This window comes from Ambystoma mexicanum, chromosome 4p, assembly GCF_040938575.1.
Source record: "Ambystoma mexicanum isolate Mex_15411 chromosome 4p, UKY_AmexF1_1, whole genome shotgun sequence".
In the NCBI taxonomy this organism is placed as follows: domain Eukaryota; kingdom Metazoa; phylum Chordata; class Amphibia; order Caudata; family Ambystomatidae; genus Ambystoma; species Ambystoma mexicanum.
The window spans coordinates 678,763,351-678,782,819 of record NC_090927.1 but is presented as its reverse complement, the minus strand read 5'-3'; the positions used below and the strand labels follow the sequence as shown (position 1 = coordinate 678,782,819).

The 19,469-nt window shown below is 45.2% G+C and overlaps 1 protein-coding gene across 1 annotated transcript in view; it reads left to right on the top strand.

Moving 5' to 3' along the window:
- Positions 1 to 2,362, top strand: part of ASRGL1 (asparaginase and isoaspartyl peptidase 1) — a 568,063-nt gene extending 565,701 nt beyond the window's left edge. Inside the window, exon 8 of the mRNA XM_069606224.1 lies at positions 1,834 to 2,362. Within this exon, the coding sequence (XP_069462325.1) occupies positions 1,834 to 2,057 (224 nt within the window). The 3' untranslated portion in view covers positions 2,058 to 2,362. The remainder of the gene's footprint in view (positions 1 to 1,833) is intronic.
- The last annotated feature ends 17,107 nt before the right edge of the window (positions 2,363 to 19,469 follow it).

Below are 19,469 nucleotides of genomic sequence, written 5' to 3'. Positions count from 1 at the left end.
AGATATGTAAAGTTGTTGGTGCCATGGAGAACCCTTCTCTATGCTTAATTTAAATAGAAAACTATGGGATGGATTTCCAACAAACACCAAAGCACATATTCCCACACTCCTCTAATCTCAACCCCCACCTAATCTTCCCCCAAATCCCCTCAATAATAATGTACAGCAAATCCGTTTAGCGGTTTGGGCGTGAGGAAACAATGCAGACTTTTCCCTATTGAAAAACCAATGTAAAAATTCGAAAAATGCACCTTTTCTTTGCTTTATACATTTTGAAATGCCTGATAGAATTGGGCCAGACATTATTTTTTAACACTTCTTAATGCTGATTCTTCAAACTGGCCAAAGGTTGCTAGCCATAGAATATGGGAAAGTCCATAGATCAAGGATTCATTGCTACTATAGAAGGACAGTTGTCCTATAAAAATACACACGCCTGTTTGTTTGTGTCAGTAGTCCCCAAGGACTACGTCTAGAGACCTGATGTGAGTTTTGACTCTTGCAAAACCTTTAAGGCCGGGTCTCCTCAATGAGGGTGTCCTGTCTCTTGATACATCCATCTGATCGTTCAAGTAAATACAAACAGAGGTATAATTCAAATGAAAGAGCAAAGACAAAACACCACCAGGCGTGCGCCAGGCTGTGAAAAGGAGGACAGGTCTTGGCGTTGATACAGTAGAGTAGACTGAATTTACGAGGAATGGTGTCAACACTAACCTTGCAGCTTGGGGCTCAATCGATAATTCAAATGGTCGCCTGGTGGCATAAAAAAAGCTCTGGCCTCACTATGAATGCAGGAGAAGAAAAATCAATTAACTGATTGGACAAACTAATGGGGGTGTTGTTGCTAAATACTGGAGACCTTACCTATATAGATATAGTGAGTAGCTTGTATCTGGTGAAGGGAATAGGTAGCAACTCCAAGTTAATCAACAGGGCAAATGAGCACGGAATAAGGGGAGAGGGAAAGTGTTAAAAGGATTAGTAGGGGGCTGTTCCCCAGGCGGCATGAGGTCGCACTAACTACGGGGTGGTGCACAGATTTAGAATTCAGCAGGGCGTACTCCGTTCAGTGCACTAAACAACCTGCCAGGGTACAGCTGGTGTATATCAATCCCTCAGTCTCAGAGAACCAAAAGTCACTATACACATAGGGAACTCTGAAAGCAATCCAATAAACAGCCAAGTTCGTTACCAGGTTATCAGAAGAAGTAGACAACCAGAATCAAGATCCAGAGGCAGTGTGTGACAGAGAAACAGGGTCAAGACAGGTTTAAAACAACTAGACAAGCTGAAGACAGGAAATGCGGGTACCCATTTCAATCAGGAGCGCCAGCTCTATTGTCAGGCAGTTCATTATGGAGCCGGGGAAACGGACGCGGCATGTTGACGTTGCGTCACCTGTTAGGTAACCATAGTGATCTACTTGTTATCCTACATAGGAATGCGGCCGCTGCAACACGACGCCTGCATGGCGTCTGACAAGTTGCCTTGACAACTGCCAACGCCGCAAGAATGGTGATGCCATAGTGCGGTGTCCATAGAGTGAGTGCTTGTCCTGGGAAGTATTCATGACAGTTTAGTGCTCCAGAGTACTGAATTTTGAAACCTCAGATTTAGATGCAAATTCTGTACATTATATTCTGATATTACTCTTACTGAAATTAAATGCATTGTAACATAAACAATCAATTCTCACTAAAAATGAAACTTTAAATTTAAGACGTGAAGACAGTTTAGAGCACACTTTAATAACCAGTGTGTGCGGGGTTTAGGGGAGGAAACCATCTTGATTAACGGCAGTGTTTTCTTCTTTTGTTTTCTTTGTGTCAGGAATGTCACCAGAAGAAGCTTCTGACACAGCTCTAACCTACATGAAGACTAGAGTTCGGGGTCTCGGTGGTGTTATAGTGGTCAACAATTCCGGAGAATGGACAGCAACATTTTCAACCAATCAAATGTCATGGGCTGCAGTGAAGGATGACGTGTTGGAATTTGGTGTTTTTCGTGGAGAGAATGAGACTGTTAATATTGATCACCCTCTTGCCTCTCAGTAGCACTCGGATAGAAGTTTTCTCTGTAGTTTACTTGGCAAGAAACAAAGAATTGTGCAGCGTGTTGAGATTTAGTTTCTTATAACTTTAGAAAAGTGTCATACTTATTTTAAGTTAACACAGTGCAATTCAATAACATTATGATGTAACCAGATTCTAACTGGAATGTATTGATGTGTTTATTCTAATCGGAATGTTTGTGTAGGTTTTCTTTTGTATGAAAAGGCAGTTGGAGCCGGCCTCTTGAGGAGGGCGCCTGCTGTGTGTTAAGATCTGCTTTACTGAAAATAAATCCACAACCAAATGTGCGTCTGGCCCCTGACTTAACATTGGCGACGAGACTAGGGCACCCTGAGGACACGCGCGTGTTTGGTTCGCCCTCGTTTGTTCCCGCATTGCTGATCCAAGTGTTCCGACGCCTCCCTCCTCCGACACAGCAGGCGAGAGGCAGGCGGAGGGAGCTGCTGATCCGGCGGAGTGTCCGCGTGAGTACTGTGCCCGCGGGTCCTGTTTGCTGCATTTGGGTGGTATTTGGAGGGTCACTGCAACGGCCCACCGCGGCCTGGCTCGAGGTGTGAGCCACAAAGAGAGTTCGCTACGTGCGCTTACTTTTCAACACGCCCACCTCACTGCGTGTCAACTCGCCAGCCCTCATTGTTGCGTCACGCCCAACAGAGTGCTGCCATTGGCTGGGACTAGGCGCATTGTCTACTCCGGATCTCCCTTGTGACTCTCTGTATGCGTGTGGAATTTCGCCAAAGCCCATTGTCATCCACGGAAGAACTCAATTCTTATTTAAAGGGGAACACGCTTAACCAAGTTTTTTTTTTTTAAGCACCTGCATAATACTGATGATCCCCAATTCTGCATGTCACTGCTAAAACAAAGGGAATACAAGCAGTTTTGAAAGCAGTTCAAAGGGATTTGTAAAAGTGAAAGTGGAAAAAGTACTGTTTGTTGTTCGCACTGGTCATTTCACTTTTCTTGACTTCAATTGTTTGTGGCTCCACAGCCAACCCCACACATCCCAGCCGCCGGATTCTATTTTGTGCATAGAGTGTTTCTGTCTCCAGGACAAAACATGACCTCTATTCCACCTCCTCTTCCTTTTGTCAGCGAACCGAGCCGTCCTGTCATCCCATGAGATCGGTGGAAAGATGTATTTGAGAACTATTTGGTGGCCATGGGTGGGGACAGATTTCCCGCTGCACGGAAGAAAGCTCTCCTTCATAATCTCGGCACTGAAGGGCGCAGAATTTATGATGGACTTCCTAGAAATCGAGACCTTGGAGCTGGTGATATGGATGAATACTCATTTGCCCTTAAACAACTTCGGGACCACTTTGAGCCAAAGAAGAATGTCAGTTTCGAGCGGCATAAGTTCTTTCAGTGAGTTCAAGAGAAATCAGAATCTGTGGAATCATATGTTGCTTGTCTCAGAGCATTAAGTTATATGTGTGAGTTTGAGCAATTAGCAGATTCGCTCATCAGGGACCAACTGGTCAGATGCACAAATAATCCAAGAATTCAGGAGAAGCTACTTGCAAAAGATATCGTCCTTCAAGAGGCAATTGAAATGGCGAGAAGCATTGAACAAACCTCTGAGTACGTCAAGGAACTCAAGATTGACAAATCAAATTCTGATCAGGTCTCGGTGTGTGTGGTGGATCAAAAGAGGAGGGGCAATTCCTCTACGATAAAGAGAGGAGTTTGGAATGTAAAAGGCATGTGTTCTCGTTGTGGCAGCTCCAGACATGGAATGAATTTTCCCTCATGCCCTGCCAAGTATGCAGACTGTTTCAGATGTAAAAGCAAGGGTTGAATCATGAGGAGGTTGACATCAAGGCAGGATACCATGTTCATCAAACTTCTGCCATACAAGAGATGACCCCTAAACATGTGTTTCAGATTTCGGAATTGTCCACTAATACTAAAGGCCCTGTGGACACGTTCTGGATTGATGGTGTTGAACTCTCAATGAAGGTGGACTCTTGTTCACCATGGTCTATCATATCCAGGGACACATTGAGAAATGTCCTAAAACAGGATGATGCTGTTATTCTTCCCACCAGTATTAGAGTATGTGGATATGCAAATTCTGATATAGATATCGTCGGCCAATTCTCTGCAGGAGTGTGCTACAAGGGTAGAAACTGTCAAGCCACATTCCTTGTGGCAGAAAAGGGAGCTTCTTTACTGGGTTGGGAGGAACAGAAGAAATTGGGTATAATAGTACAAGCTAGTGCATCTGTTCCAGTTTCAATTGCCGAAGTGGGGGATTTCTGGACGAAGGAATTTCCTGAAGTGTTTTCTGAGGGACTTGGCAAACTCAAAGACTTTGAGCATCACATTAGACTGAAAAATAATGCTCAGCCTGTTGTGCATAAGGTTTGCCAAGTGCCATTGAAGATGAAGGCGCAACTTAAACAAGAACTTGACAGTCTGATGGTCAAAGGGGTTATTGAACCGGTAGTAGCTACAGAATGGCTGTCCCCCATCGTTCTTTTGTTACTAAAGCCAATGGCAAAATGAGGTTGTGTGTCGACTTACGCAGTCTTAATAGGAACATTGTAGTTGAAAGACATCCCTTGCCGAATATTTCGGAAATTCTGTCGACACTGGGAGAGCCTAAACTGTTTTCCATTATTGATCTTTCTTCTGCATACCATCAGGTCCCGTTGTCTGAGGAGTGTCAACAGTTAACTGCATTTATTACTCCGGAAGGTGTTTTTATGTATAAACGTATGCCCTTTGGCTTGGCCTCAGCGGCATCTGTCTTTCAAAGAGTGATGGAAACAGTACTTAAAAGCCTTAGCAACGTAACTGTATTTCAGGATGACATTCTTATTTTTGCCAAGAACGGTGTTGAACATGACAATGCTTTAAGATCTGTTTTGATTAGACTTAAGGATGCTGGTTTAACTGTACAAAGAGAAAAATGCAGAATTGCCATGACAGAAGTAGATTATTTGGGGCACAAGATTTCTTGCAATGGCATTTCTCCTAGAAAGTCCTTGGTGGATAGCATTGTGAGTGCTCCCCAACCCCTTGATAAGGAACAATTGCGATCTTTCATGGGGTTGGCGGAATATTATCACAAATTTGTTGATGGGTTCTCTAATATTTCGTCTCCTTTGAGAGATTTATTGAAGAAAGGTTCCAGATATGTATGGTCGGATGAATGCCAGAAAGCCTTTGATAAAATTAAAGAGGCATAGTCAAAGCACCTTCTTTGGGTGGGTTTGTATCTGGAAGGAAAACTGTGCTTGCTGTGGATGCGAACATGTTAGGGCTTGGGGCCGCCCTTTTTCAGTATGAAGGGAGCATTGAACATGTCATAGCTTTTGCCTCCCGGCCACTGAGGGGGGCGGAGAACAACTACTCTGTGGTGGAGAGAGAAGCTTTAGCTGTGTCGTGGGCAGTAGGCCATTTCAAATTTTTCCTATGGGGCCAATCGTTCACTGTAAAAACTGATCACAAACCTTTGGTTCAGTTGTTGGGCAGTGCCGACTGGACTAAAGGTTCGCCCAGGATATCCCGGTGGATGATTGATTTGTTGGCATACGATTTCAGGATGGTGTATGTTCCTGGTGGTGAAAATGTCATTGCTGATTGTCTTTCCAGACTACCTATTCAGGCCAGAGATTTCAAGAATGTGAATGTGGAGTCTACGGTCAGTATTTGTGAAATGGTGCACAATGCAATAAGTAAAGAGGAATGGGTGTCTGCTGACAATCTGGATGAGGTATTGGGCCAAGTCAAAGTCTGGGTCAAAGCAGGTTGGCCCAGAAAGGATCTGGTGGAGAGGAAGTTTGATGCGTTTCAAAATGTCAAGGAGGAATTGAATTTGTCGGAGGACGGGTCTCAACTCAGAAAGGGGATGAGGATTATACCTCCCTATGAAATTAGATCCAAGCTAGTGGACATAGCTCACCAGGGCCATCTGGGGATGGGGGGCACCAAAAGACACATAAGGCAATCATTTTGGTGGCCAGGGATAGATAGTGAAGTGGAGAGATGTGTCAGGAATTGCAAGGAATGTGAAAAGAGTGATAAAAGTAAAGTTGTCAGAGATACCCCGTTAAGGCCGGTTAGTGTCCCAGCAGAGCCTTGGAGGAAGTTAGCAGTGGATTTGATGGGACCCATTCAGGAATTAGGTGAAGATTTCAAATACCTCATTGTCCTAGTAGATTATCACTCAAAATGGGTCGAGTGGAAACCTATAAGGGAGGCAACTACTTCACAAATGATCACTTTCTTTGAGGAAGTGTTTTACAGGGAGGGGTTTCCCTCGGAGCTCATCTCAGACAATGGGGTCCAATTTTGTTCGGACAGAATGGTGGAATTTTTCAATAGATATGGTATCAAAAATTACAGGACAGCATTGTACCAACCGAGAGCGAATGGCTTAGTTGAAAGAACGAATAGGTTTCTTAAGGGTGGATTACAGTTGACCATGGCATCGGGATTGAAGTGGCAGACGGTCCTTAGGGAGATGGTCTGGAGCTACTGTGTAACCCCACACTCTGTTACTGGTATTTCACCTTTCTCATCTCTCAAGGGTAGACACCCTGGGACAAGGCTGTGTCCGGGTTGGCTGAACCTAGTGAAAAGTGTACATATTGACAGAGAAAAAGTCATGGATCTAGTTAGGGAGACTCAGAATGAGTACAAAGTTCGTTTTGATGCAAAAAAGTCTGTTGGAGGAATGATTTGGTCTGTTGGGGACTGGGCTTACATCAAAAATCCTAGAGTCTCTCCTAAATGCATTACTAGTAAATTTATTGGTCCCAAGAGAATTGCAGCCATAAGGGGGAATGTTGTTATAATGGAGGGTGGTGAATGTTGGGCAATGTCTAGACTTGCCAAAAGCAATAAGGTTGTTAGTGAAGGAAGTGAGGAGCGGGACCAGAATTTGTCTTATGAGGAAGAAGCTCTAGTGCCTGGACCTAATGCGGATAGAGTAGTGAATTTTGAGTGTGACCGCAATATTAACACTGATAGTGGTTTGAAAGCAAGCAGAGTCAGGAACAGACCAACTAAGTTTAATGATTATTACTTGGGTTAAATGCTTCTGATTTAAAGGAAGGAGATGTGTTGAGATTTAGTTTCTTATAACTTTAGAAAAGTGTCATACTTATTTTAAGTTAACACAGTGCAATTCAATAACATTATGATGTAACCAGATTCTAACTGGAATGTATTGATGTGTTTATTGTAATCGGAATGTTTGTGTGGGTTTTCTTTTGTATGAAAAGGCAGTTGGAGCCGGCCTCTTGAGGAGGGCGTCTGCTGTGTGTTAAGATCTGCTTTACTGAAAATAAATCCACAACCAAAGGTGCGTCTGGCCCCTGACTTAACACAGCGTTACTCTACAGGCTGTATTTTGTTTTCTTTGATGTGAAACGCTGACATTTTTACAAATCGTGCCTAGATGTCTGATCCACTTGATTTAGTATTGATTTAGTGGCTTTGGATAGCTCCTTTCATATTTTTAGACATTACTTGTGACAATGGTGTACAATTAAATGTAAATAGGACAAATTCAGTATAATTGTCGAATAGGAAAATAAGTTAATTACCAGAAGAGCAGAATCCAAAGTTTACATTCTTTATTGATGTGAACGTGCTTTTGACATGGTTTTCATATAATCGTGCAGCGATTATTTTTTGACTGCAATGACAATTTAATGCTTAATAAATACTTTTCACTAGAATACTGCACTTTTGCGGTCCTTCGAACATAACTAATGGCACTTTGTTGCTCATAATGCAAGTTCTTTTGTACTCTCATCCAATCTATGCCCTCCGCACTGCTGGTGAAAGATTAACTATGCCACTCAATGCAGTTAAAACCCATGTATCTGCTTTTGAGAGAGTTGAGGACTGATGTGCTTGCCGGCATATGTGCGAATGAAAAGAACATCTAGAAAAGTCCAAGTAAAGATGGAATTGAATGCATTTACTAACGTCAAATTACACATAATTACATTTTCTCTGTCGTCATACTCTCCCTTTTTCTCACTCTGTTCGGGAATTGCCTATAACTCAGCAGCAGCCTGAAAAGTACCTGTAAAAGATCAGTTAGTTCAAAGGTTTTTACAATGGATCCCTGTGTGCGATAATAATTGTGCCTGCCTAGTGTGGGTTGAGTGGAAAACGTCCCCCGAATTGTCGATGTTGCCTGATTTAAAAAAAAAAAAAATTAAACCATCCTACGGAGTACATACATTTTTAGACCGAGATGGTCATAATACAACAGGCAAGTCCATACAGTACACCCCTTCATTCAGTGGGAAAACCAGATGGTACTTAACCATTTAGATTTGGACTACAAAGTACTATGTCTCGGTCGCACAAATAGGCAACAGGAAATAAATATAAGATAACAGAAATACGAAGTGATCTGTTATGGTAGCTTTTTAACAAAGAGCAAATATTCATGCAAGAGTGCAGCCAGCTACACGTTTCGTGTCCCACCAGGCACTTGTTCACACTGGATATATAGATCTGCTTAGATCACATGCTATGCATAGACCGACATCTAGGGGTAGCCGTGGAGTATTACAATATTTTGTTTTCGAAACTCGAAAAAAGACGTCAACAGGTCATGCCAGTGTTACTATCCCTAATGTGACGTCCACTGTACCCATGGTCCTTCCCGCGTCGAGGTCCCTCAGATTGTTTTTTTAGTCAGACGCATATCACAGAGTTCCTTCTTCTGGCTGATGCCGTTAGTTAGAAAAAGTTAAAAGTTAGACTTTTTCTGTCCTTTCGACGACCATACACCGCGAAATCTCTGGCAACGGCTTTCGAGGACAAGACCATCCGTCGACAACGACTCCAGTGTCGACGAACTTTGTTTGCAGCCGACCTAGGCCCCAAGGGGCTTTGTCCCTGTACAGTAGGGAGAGTGGGGGAGGTCATATTAAATCTCACTTAGAGAATGGACATTCCCCTATACTTCCTTGGATTCCTCCAGGCTGCCATGTTTCTACACAATGGAAAATACTCCTTTAAAATTCTGTCCAACCTGTAACAGGAAGTTTCCCTGGAAGGATTCACACCAGGTGTGTAACCCTTGCCTCCCTAGGGACCACGCTGAGAAACAGTGCAAGTCCTGCAAACTGTTTAGGCCAAAATTTTAAAGGACCTAAAAACTAAACACTGGGCCCACCACGCCATGCAAGCCGAACCCGCCATGGACGCCGAGGGAGCCTCCATCAGAGGCAGCGTCCTAAGTGATGCCGAGGACGATCGGGACCCGATGATTTCGCACGTGCGAGCCCCCTACTCCAACAGGCAGGCCGGTGGTTCTGCTATAGAAACACCCGGCAGCTCAAGCACCTCCATGACATGCCACACTAAGAACATCCCCCAGGGCAGACAGTCGACCTAGTCGTCGACCGATAGGCCACACTCTGTGTTGAGGTCCGAAAAGTCCCTGTCCTCTGGGCCGTCGCAGTCGCGATCACTACACAGCAGTCCCCCGAAACAGACGCCAAAGTCTGTTTCCGACACGCGACCAAATCGGGGAAGTCCTCATGGTCTGGTGAATGGGCATCAAAAGAGGCATCGATGGCCCCTATGAAAAATTCCAAAATGAGTGAGTGAGTTAAGAAACCTGCCCCTGACACCCTGCTCATGGCAAGAACGTTGAAAGACTCAAAGCCCTCGACGCCCGAAGCTACAAAATCCCATGGTTCAAAAGTTAGGGATTACTCTGCCGCCTAAAGACACCCTGTCAGCGGCAATACACCACAAACAGCCCCCTGTACCAGAGCCTCTACCTACACCTACCCCCTTAGTGTTGCCAGGCTCCTCCCAGTGGAACAGTTTGATAGTCATGAGGAGAATGTCTAGTTTTGTCAATTTCTTGGAGCAACACCCAGAAGAACTTACCAGCCTCCATGTAGCCCCGTCAAAGCGATACAGCTACCAAACAGCCTGACGGCAAGAGAGCCCGTATGGACGCAACACAAGCTAATACCTCGTCATATCAAGAGGTGGCTCAAGACATATTGCTACACTCAAGGCTCCCAGGACCCTGGCTCATTTACAGACCCAGAAGACCAGGGGGACTCTGGGGGCACAGAGCAATACTATGATAATGTATACATCATCCAATCCCCAGACCATACCGACCAACCAGTGGCTGATTCCCCGGTCAACAACCAGCTGCAGTACAAATACTTGGTCTTAAAGGCTACGGAACACTTAGATACCCAAGAAGCTCAGGTCAATAAAGACTTTGTAGAGGACATCCTTGGGAATAAAAGATCTGCAGCACAGTTCATCCTGCTGCTTCAATCTATCAAAGGCATATCCAACCTTCTCTACTTACCCCCAAACTGCCAAGGGCAGTCAACCCACGCATTGAAAAAATATTTAGACCAGCCCCATCAGAACCTTTGTACATTAAGGGACAACTAAAGCCTGAGACTCTAGTAGTCGCCACCACAAGGACGAGAGCAGGAACAGCTTTATTCTCTGCCGAAGCCTACACCGTTTGCAGGAAAGTAGCTTCCTCGGCTGCCTATCACGTGAGAATAGCGAACAATACTAAACTGTTGTCCAGCTATAATTGCCACAAGTGGGACGAGCTCGCACAACAAATAGACTGGGGTCCCAGAACCCCTAAAGACACAGCTCTTACAAACTGTTGCTGAAGGGAGACCAGTAGCAAGCTGCATTCCGAAAAACAACTTAGACGCAGCAGACAATGCGGGGCGAATTGTGGCAGAAGGTACCCTCATCAAATGCCATTCATGGCTTTGCCAGTCGGGTTTCAAATTGGAAACCCGGGCTACCCTCTTAAACATGCCCATTGAGCCCAGCGCACTATTCGTCAAAGCAGTCGAGGATGCACTAAAAAGTGCTAAGGAAGAATATGATACACTCCAGTCTCTAGGACAACTCACAAACAAACTCCTTGTGCAGAGAGGAGCTTCATATATATGCCGGTTTAGAAGACAAAACTCCTGGCGGTCATCCAACTACAACCAGAGCGGGCAGACTTCATCCTGGGGTTCCTCTCAAGGGCGGTCCTGCCAACAGAAATTTTAAAGGGGCCACAGAAGAACTAGAGATAGAGGCAGATCCTCCTCCTCAAGATGGCTCCACCCCTTCTAAGCAATGACCACCCGCTACACGTCCCCTCCCATGCCTGTCCAGTAGGAGTTTGTATCTCTCACTTTACCCACGCATGGAAGGGGATCACGTCAGACAAGTGGGTACTTTCCACCGTGGCAGGGAGCTATTGCATAGAACTAATACAAACACCAGCCAACCACCCACAAAGACAAACTACACAGGAAGAACAACGCATCCTGTTAGAAGAGGTCAAAGCATTGCTACTAAAGGACGCCATAGAAATCGTCCGGAAAAACAGGTGAACAAGGGTATTTATTCAATGTACTTCCTTGTGCCAAAAAAATTCATAATGGTGCGCGAACACCTATGCAAAGCCACAAAAATTCTGCATGACAACGCTACAGGATGCAATCCCACTGCTAAAGCAGGGGGGACTACATGGCAACCTTGGATATGAAAGATGCATATTTTCATATTTCAATGTTCCTAGCGCACAGATGGTTTTTGCGCTTCAAATTAGCGAACCAACACTATCAATTCAAGGTGCTACCCTTTGGCGCATAACCTGTGCGCCAAGGGTATTCGCCAAGGTACGGGCGGTAGTGGCAGCACACCTATGCAGAGAATCAATCCCAGTGTATCCTTACCTGGACGACTGGCTGATCAGGGGAATCCCCTCAAAATTGCAAGCAAAATACCCAAAGAACAATCAATCTTCTGTTCCAATTCAATCAACGAGAAGAAATCAAGTCTCGTTCCAAGCAAGACAAAACAGTTCTTAGGAGCTGTCATAAAGACAGAAAAAGGTGTAGTCATTGCGTCAAATGAAAAGAGTGCAAAACATACTGCTGCAAATACCTCAGTATCTAGCCGGTCGCCAAATAACCGTACGCAAAGTGATGCACTTTCTCGGGATAATGGCTCATGCGCCCAATGCAGGATTGATTAGCGAAACAGTGGTCTCAAGCAAGCAGTCAGTTGGCCGAGCAAGTGGTTGTTTCGCTAACCCTAGTTCAAGTACTACGCTGGTGGACAAAAGAACATCTATTAAAGGGAAAACCTTTTCACAACCTTACAGTGCAAGCGATTGTCACAACAGATACATCTCTCACCGGGTGGGGAGCCCATTACCTTCACCACACAGCACATGGTTTGTGGACCCATATCACAGCCCAAAATCACATAAACCTTTTGGACTAGTGGTGCTCAAAGCCCTACAAGCTTTTCAAGTGCATCTACAGGCCAAACAGTACAAATCCTCACAGGCAGCACCACTGCCACGTTTTACATAAACAAGCAGGGAGGCACACATTCTCCAAGTCTGTCCAGGCTAGCACAATACATTTGGAAGTGGGCACTCATGCGGAACATGTTCCTAGTGTTGCCAAATGTTCTTGGGGAACTCAATTCTATGGCAGACTCATTAAGCTGAGATCCTCTTCCAAAAGAACACGAGTTAGCAGCTCAGCAAAAAAATGTAAGGCTATCCTCCCTTAGACTTGTTCACCACAAGCCAAAACACACTATGCCCAAACTTTTCATCCAGGTTTCCCCACCCCGGGTCCCAGGGGAACGCACTGCGGGTGAGCTGTTCAGGGAAATTTGCCTACGCTTTTCCCCCCAACACCGCTACTCAGAAGAATAGTGAACAAGATGCACCAGGAACAAGTGACGCTAATCCTGGTTGCTCCATGTGGGCAAGACAACCTTGGTTTCCGCATCTGCACAAACTGGCGATCTGTGATCTAATCAAACTCCTGTGTCCTCCAACATGCTCACCCAGCACGGTGGGGTGGGGGGCAACATTACTCACACATCCTCAATCCATGAACTTTGCAGCTTAGCTCCTGAAGTCCTAGAGTTTGGCCATTTAAAACTACCTCAAAGATGTATGGACATCCTCAAGGAGCCACACAAACCAAACACCAGACATTGTTATTTTAACAAATAGAAAAGATTAGTAATATGGTGGCAGTCAAAAATTGTAAACCCAATCAAATGCACTCCATCACACATTCTTCACTACATGCTCCACTTACTAGACTCCAGTCTAGTATTCAACTCCATCAAGTTTCATCTAGCGGCTCTATCCGCGTACACCACTTCTCAAAGCAAGGTTTCTTGGTGGAAAGTCCCTGCCATTACCTGTCTTTAAAGCATTCATGGAAGGGGTAAAAAGGCTTTACCCCCGGACCCCCTATTTCAAACCCGCCTCCAGGGGTGGGATCTAAATGTGGTACTCGCAAAGCTCATAGGTCCCCCTTTTGAGCCTATGCACAAATCCAGCCTTAAACCCTTAACATATAAAATGGCTTTTCTGGTGCCCGTCACTCCATAAGAAGAGTCAGTGAACTACAAACTTTGTCACAAAGACAAGCTGGTACTAAGAACACACCCTAGGGTTTCACCTAAGTTCATATCCAAGTTCCATGTAAACCAGTCCATTGAACTAACCGCTTTCTTTCAAAACCCTTCAAGCTTAGCTGAGAAAAACCTCCATACACTGGATGTAAGGAGGGCAGTACTTTACTATGTAAACAAAACAAAACCTCTACGAAAAAACAGACCAACTGTTTGTCTCCATAGCACCTGGCAGGGAAGGTGATCACATTTCAAAGAACGCTGTTTCCAGATGGATAGTGAAATGCATGCAGCTCTGCTACTCTCTATCAAACAAGACTCTGCCTTTCACACCAAGAGCTCACTGTACCTGGGGTACAGGAGCTACTTTGGCCTTTATTGCAAATGTCTCGCTGGACGCCATTTGCAAAGCAGCTACATGGAGCTCTATACATACTTTTACTCAGCACTACTGCATTGACACACTGTCATGGTCATGAATTCGGGCACAGGCATGCAGGGGTCGCATGCACAGGAGACCTGGGTGGACACTGTCCTGGTGCCTTTGGCACCAGGCTCATGAACAAAAGTAAACTGTTACGCTCACCTGGTATCCACGGGGACGCCACTCAGCCGGGTTGGTTGCTGGTATCCTCTTCCCAGTTTTCCCCCCCCCCCCAAGTATGGCCTCCGGGGAAGATTCCGCCTTGTTGTGGAATCAGGCATGCTCTCCGTCCTGCCTTCTTGGCAGGGGCGCGTTGTCTGTGTGGGCGTGTGCGGCCAAGTTACTTCACTGGCGCGGGCCCGTTTGGTGTCTCTCAGGTAGGTCTTACTGCAGTTTTGTATAGCGTTGTTATTCTTGCATGCTCTTCTTTGTTTGAATAATGTCTTTAGGTGTTATGGAGCTTCAGCGTGGCGAACTGGCTGAGTTGATCCTCGCCGGTAAATGATGGCACGTGATGTGCACTATGATGCGGTAAGTAAGCACTATGCGCAGCGCTGCATTATCTTGCCTTTGCTAACCTGTTTTCTTCCTTTCTTGCAGGTCGCGGTGTTTTCCCAGCGTGTGTGGAATTCCGGAATGATGCCGGCCAGAGGGCGACCAGCCAGATAAGCTACTTGTGCAGTTCGTGGTTTTGCAATGTCTAATATGCCTTCTTTAATATTGTCCTTTCCCTTCCTCTTTCAGGTCTTTCGGTCCGGGCGGCATGCAGATCCAGAAGAAGCTGTTCACTGGAGCTGCAAGCGGATAAATAGATGGAGATTGCAGGTAAGATGCTGTTAACGATGTTCCTTTTGTCTCCTTGCAGGTTTGCTTCTCCAAGGCTCGTGGGTATCACAGGACACTGTGAGCATCACGTTGCAGACTGCAAAGTAACGCAAAGCGTGCTTTCCTGTTCGGGTGTGGTTTAAATAGCCTCAACAAAGTAGACAAGGTAAAGTAGTCCCTAGGCCACCACTAGGCCACCACACCCAAAACACTATACCGCATAGCTTGGTTCCTAGGAACCCAGCTATATGGATGCCTCCATGTTGGCTGAAGGCCTCAAATGAAAAAAGTAGTTCCCTGCACACATGTTCTTCAAGGTGCATGAGCCTGGTGCCATAGACGCCAGGACTGGCCCCAAGAGAGCCTTGTGAGTGGATGGCAGGCCTTCAAGGCCCTGATGGAGAGCCAAGCCCTGATTCCACCTGACAAGTGGGCTTGCCAGTGGGGGTCTGGGGTGAGGGTTGTGACAGCACCCACCCCCCCAGGCCCTTCCCATGGTGTTCCTTCTGTCTGGCCCAGGTTTATTTGGGAAGTTCTGATGAAACTTCTAGATCAGACGTGGTGCATGGATGTTCTCACTGGGCTCCCAGGACCTATCTTGGGGTCCATATCCCTTCCAATCGACGAGATAGTATAATTTGGACCTAGTGTACTTAGAGTCCAGGATATCTTTGACTTTGAATTCTGGTTCTCTGTCAACAAGTATGGGTTTTGGTGGTGTCATAACCCGTGTACTGGGTTGCATTGGTTTCAAGAGGGACACATGGAATACTGGGTGGATTTGCAGATTGGGTGGTATTTCCAGTTTGACGGCTGCTGGGTTGATAATTGCCTTGATGGTATAGGGTCCTAAATATCGAGGATGAAAGGTCCGGGTTCCGTTGATGGGTACAAATCTAGCAGCTAACCAAACCTTGTCTCCTACTTGATAGTCAGCTTTTCTTCGGTGTTGATCTGCAAATTTCTTTTGTCTGTCCTTGGCGTGAATGAGATGTTCTTTCACCCATTTAAAAGCCTGGGAGATGGTTGTGTGAAGAGTCTTCACTGCTGGCATTTCCAAGCTGGCTGGAAGGTCTAGTTCGGAAGTACGTGGGTGTCTGCCATAAAGGGTGTAGAAGGGCGTTTGTCTGGTTCTAGAATGCAAGGAATTGTTATATGCATATTCTGCTATCCATAGGAAGTCCTTCCAATTCCTTTCTTCGTGGTGCAGCATGCACCGTAAATATTGCTCGAGAGTTTGATTGGTCCTCTCGGTTTGGCCGTCCGTTTGGGGATGGTGACTGGTGGATAGCCGGACGTCAATTTGCGCCATTTCACGACACTTCCTCCAGAAGTTGTATACAAACAGACTGCCTCGATCAGAGACCAGAACTGATGGGAAGCCATGTAGTTTAATAATGCCTTCCAGGAACACTTTTGCTAAACTGGATGCATCTGGGAGACCCTTGAGAGGAATGAAGTGTTCCATCTTCAAGAACAAGTCCACAACTACTAGGATGGTGTTGAACCCTTGACTGGGAGGCAGGTCGGTGATGAAGTCAAGGGAAAGGGTGTGCCATGGAGCAAGAGGAATGTCCAATGGTTGTAGGAGACCAGCTGGTTTCTGTTTTTGTGATTTATTTTGTGCGCAGACACCGCAGGACTGAATGTACTGGATGATGTCCTTGCGCCAGATTGGCCACCAAAAGTTCTGTTTCACCTTGGCTAGGGTTTTGGCGATTCCAGGGTGCCCTTCAATCAGTGAATCATGATAATCTGAAATAATATGTTGTAGCTCTTTCTTGGGTACATATAGACGGTCCCTAAAAAAGGGCAAACAGTCCTTGATGGAGTATTGTTCTCCCTGAGTATGCCTTGCAAGTAAAGCATCGGGGATCATTGCCCGTTGAATTTCGTTTCAGAGTTTGGTTTGCATTAAGGCGGCCGTGAGACCTAAGAGTTTGTCTCCAGGTATAATGGGTACTGGGTCTGGAGTTGTATATACCATTTCATCAATGCCCATACGAGTTAAGGCATCAGCCTTTCCATTCCGGACTCCTAGTCGAAACCTTGAACATTCCATCCATTAAGCAGCCCCAAGCGTATTCTTGGGTGTGGCTGCTAATGGATTGCCTTTGCACGTGCTCACTCTCTAGGAGTGGCAGGGTGTGGCTGGTAAACCGGCCCTAATGGGCGTGCCCACAATCTCAGCTATATAAGCTGCCCTGATCCTCAAGACAGAAGCTTCACATTATTCTGCACTTGCAAGCAGTGTAACGCTCACTGTCGCCTGAGGTCAGATTTAACTTTGAAGATCCTGCTTCCTGGACATCCTGCTTCCTGCCAGCATACTTACCAACTGGGGGAAGCTGTTCTTACCTGTATATCTCTTCGGCGAACCAAGTATTCATCTTTACACTTTCCGGAACGCCAAAATCTTCATCTTGGTACTGCAGCACGACACGCTCCATCATCGACAGCAGCGCATGCAAGGAAAAACAGAAGACAAGGTTAGACATCGAAAAAACAGTTTAAGGTTGTGCCTCGCCATACTTCGCGCTTTCCTTAAACCATCGCTCACCTGCTGTCGAACATTGCAGTAGCATCCATCTTCCATCCGGCCGCGTCTCGCATCTCACAGCTGCATTGAGGCCGCATTTCCATCTAAGGGAAGAAAACAGAAGAGAGACATTATTGCAGTCATAAATTGGAGCAACATATAAAGACATTAAACGGAAAAAACAGCATCACAATAGCTCAAGAAAGATTTACCAGTCATAAGGAGAAGCATAGTCACAGCTGGACTGGACTAATCTTTATCAGGGATCAGTGAAGGAACTAGATCCCATTTGACGCGCCCCTGCCTGAAGTAGCAGGACGGAGAGCTTATCTTCCATAATATACAGGAGCAGTATTACCACGGACCACCGCTCACAGCTTTTCCACTGAGGGAGAGGCCTGAAGGAGGTGATTCAAGTTCAGGGAGGGCTGCAACCGTGCCCCAATGCCTCCGCAGAGACCAGGTGAGTGTAACACACACATTCTAAAGCAGATTCATTGCTGCTGTACCTTCTCACTATGCACGCCACCTTCTCCAGACACTGCTCGCTAATCTATGCATAGCATGTGATCTAAGCAGAGTCACAAGCCTCAGAAGGGATACATTACTCACTGTGATCATATTTCTGATGCTTGTATCTGCTTAAATTCACATGCGCCCACCCTTCCTCCCCTGTAATTGTAGAAGGTGCATAGATGTTTTGTGGTTTATTTACTCTTATCTGCTTTATTACATCTGTACTCACGCTACACTTCATGCTACCTCATGTCAGAAACAAAACAATCTGAGGGACCTCGACGCGTGAAGGACCATGGGTACAGTGGATGTCACACTTGGGATAGTATTACTGGTACGGCCTGTCGACGTCCCTTTGAGTTTTAAAAACAAAAAATGTAATACTCTGCAGCTTTCCCGGTAGATGTTGGCCTATACCTAGCATGTGAATCTAAGCAGATACAAGCATCAGAAATATGATTACTGTGAGTAATGTGTCATCTAATATATATATATATATATATATATATATATATATATATATATATATATATATATATATATAATAGGGCGGCAGTCGCCACCCTATAGTTCAGGTGAGTCGGACTCCCATAGGAACCTCGAAAAATTCTATTGTTAACCTTTGATTTGTGCGACATATTTGGCTGAAATTCTGAAATTGGTTAGGGATGTGTAGGCCCCTCCAGACTGCAAAGTTTTGAAAAAGATTTGTTAAAAAATAAAAGTTACTAAGAAGACAAATACAAAAGTTGTGGCCTACTTCCCATTCATTTTTAAACAAGGCCAAATTTTGCCGGACCGCACAGCCCAAACCACTGGATGGATTTGGACCAAGTCTGACACAAACAAAGTGTTTAAAAGAGGCCCTTTTGTGGTTTGGGGTTATTCTGTGCAGAACTCTTTAAAACATTTGACGAAGAAGGGGGTTCAAAAATAGATGGCTATATCTCTGGAAAATTGCCAAAACCATTTTATTTTTAGAAATGAAACACTCACCATCTTTTTTTTCCCTCAATGCGAACGATGGCCGCGGCTATGAGAAATAGGAGAAAAGCTATTTGCAGGTAAAAAAAAACATGCAAATGTCACCAGTCTAGCAGTGGGGGGGAGGCTAAAGGGCATCAAGTGAAATTTGGGAGTTGGATGTGATCTAGAGACTGAGTTTGCAACACACAGCTTTTCTGTAACCTTGGCTATATCCTTGAATAGCTGACATCTAAAAGCAAACTTTCACAGAAACAGCATGTTTTGTGGAGGGAGAGGGCAGGATAGGTGAGGAGGCCATCTGGGGAGTGGAGGGAGCTAGAAAAGATGGGGCTGCTGAGGGCCTGCAAGGGCAAGAAAGCATCTTTTTTCATTCAATTTTTCCGATATTTGAGGCTATAAAAAACCACAGAGAACTGCTAACTGTAGTCCATACATAAAATGACTAAAGATAGCCAACGTTCTCTGTATTTCTGTACCCACGCTACAGAAAAAAATATATTTTTACAGCTACAGTGACATTGGGGGGTGAACAATTACAATAGGCATCTGGGACTCCCATCAATGCTGTAACCAGAACTGACTCTGCTTAGCTTCAAAGCAAGGTAGCGGCTGGCACCCTCGGCCCATGTTGCCTAATAAATTAGCACAGGTTAAGACCACTTAGAGCAAC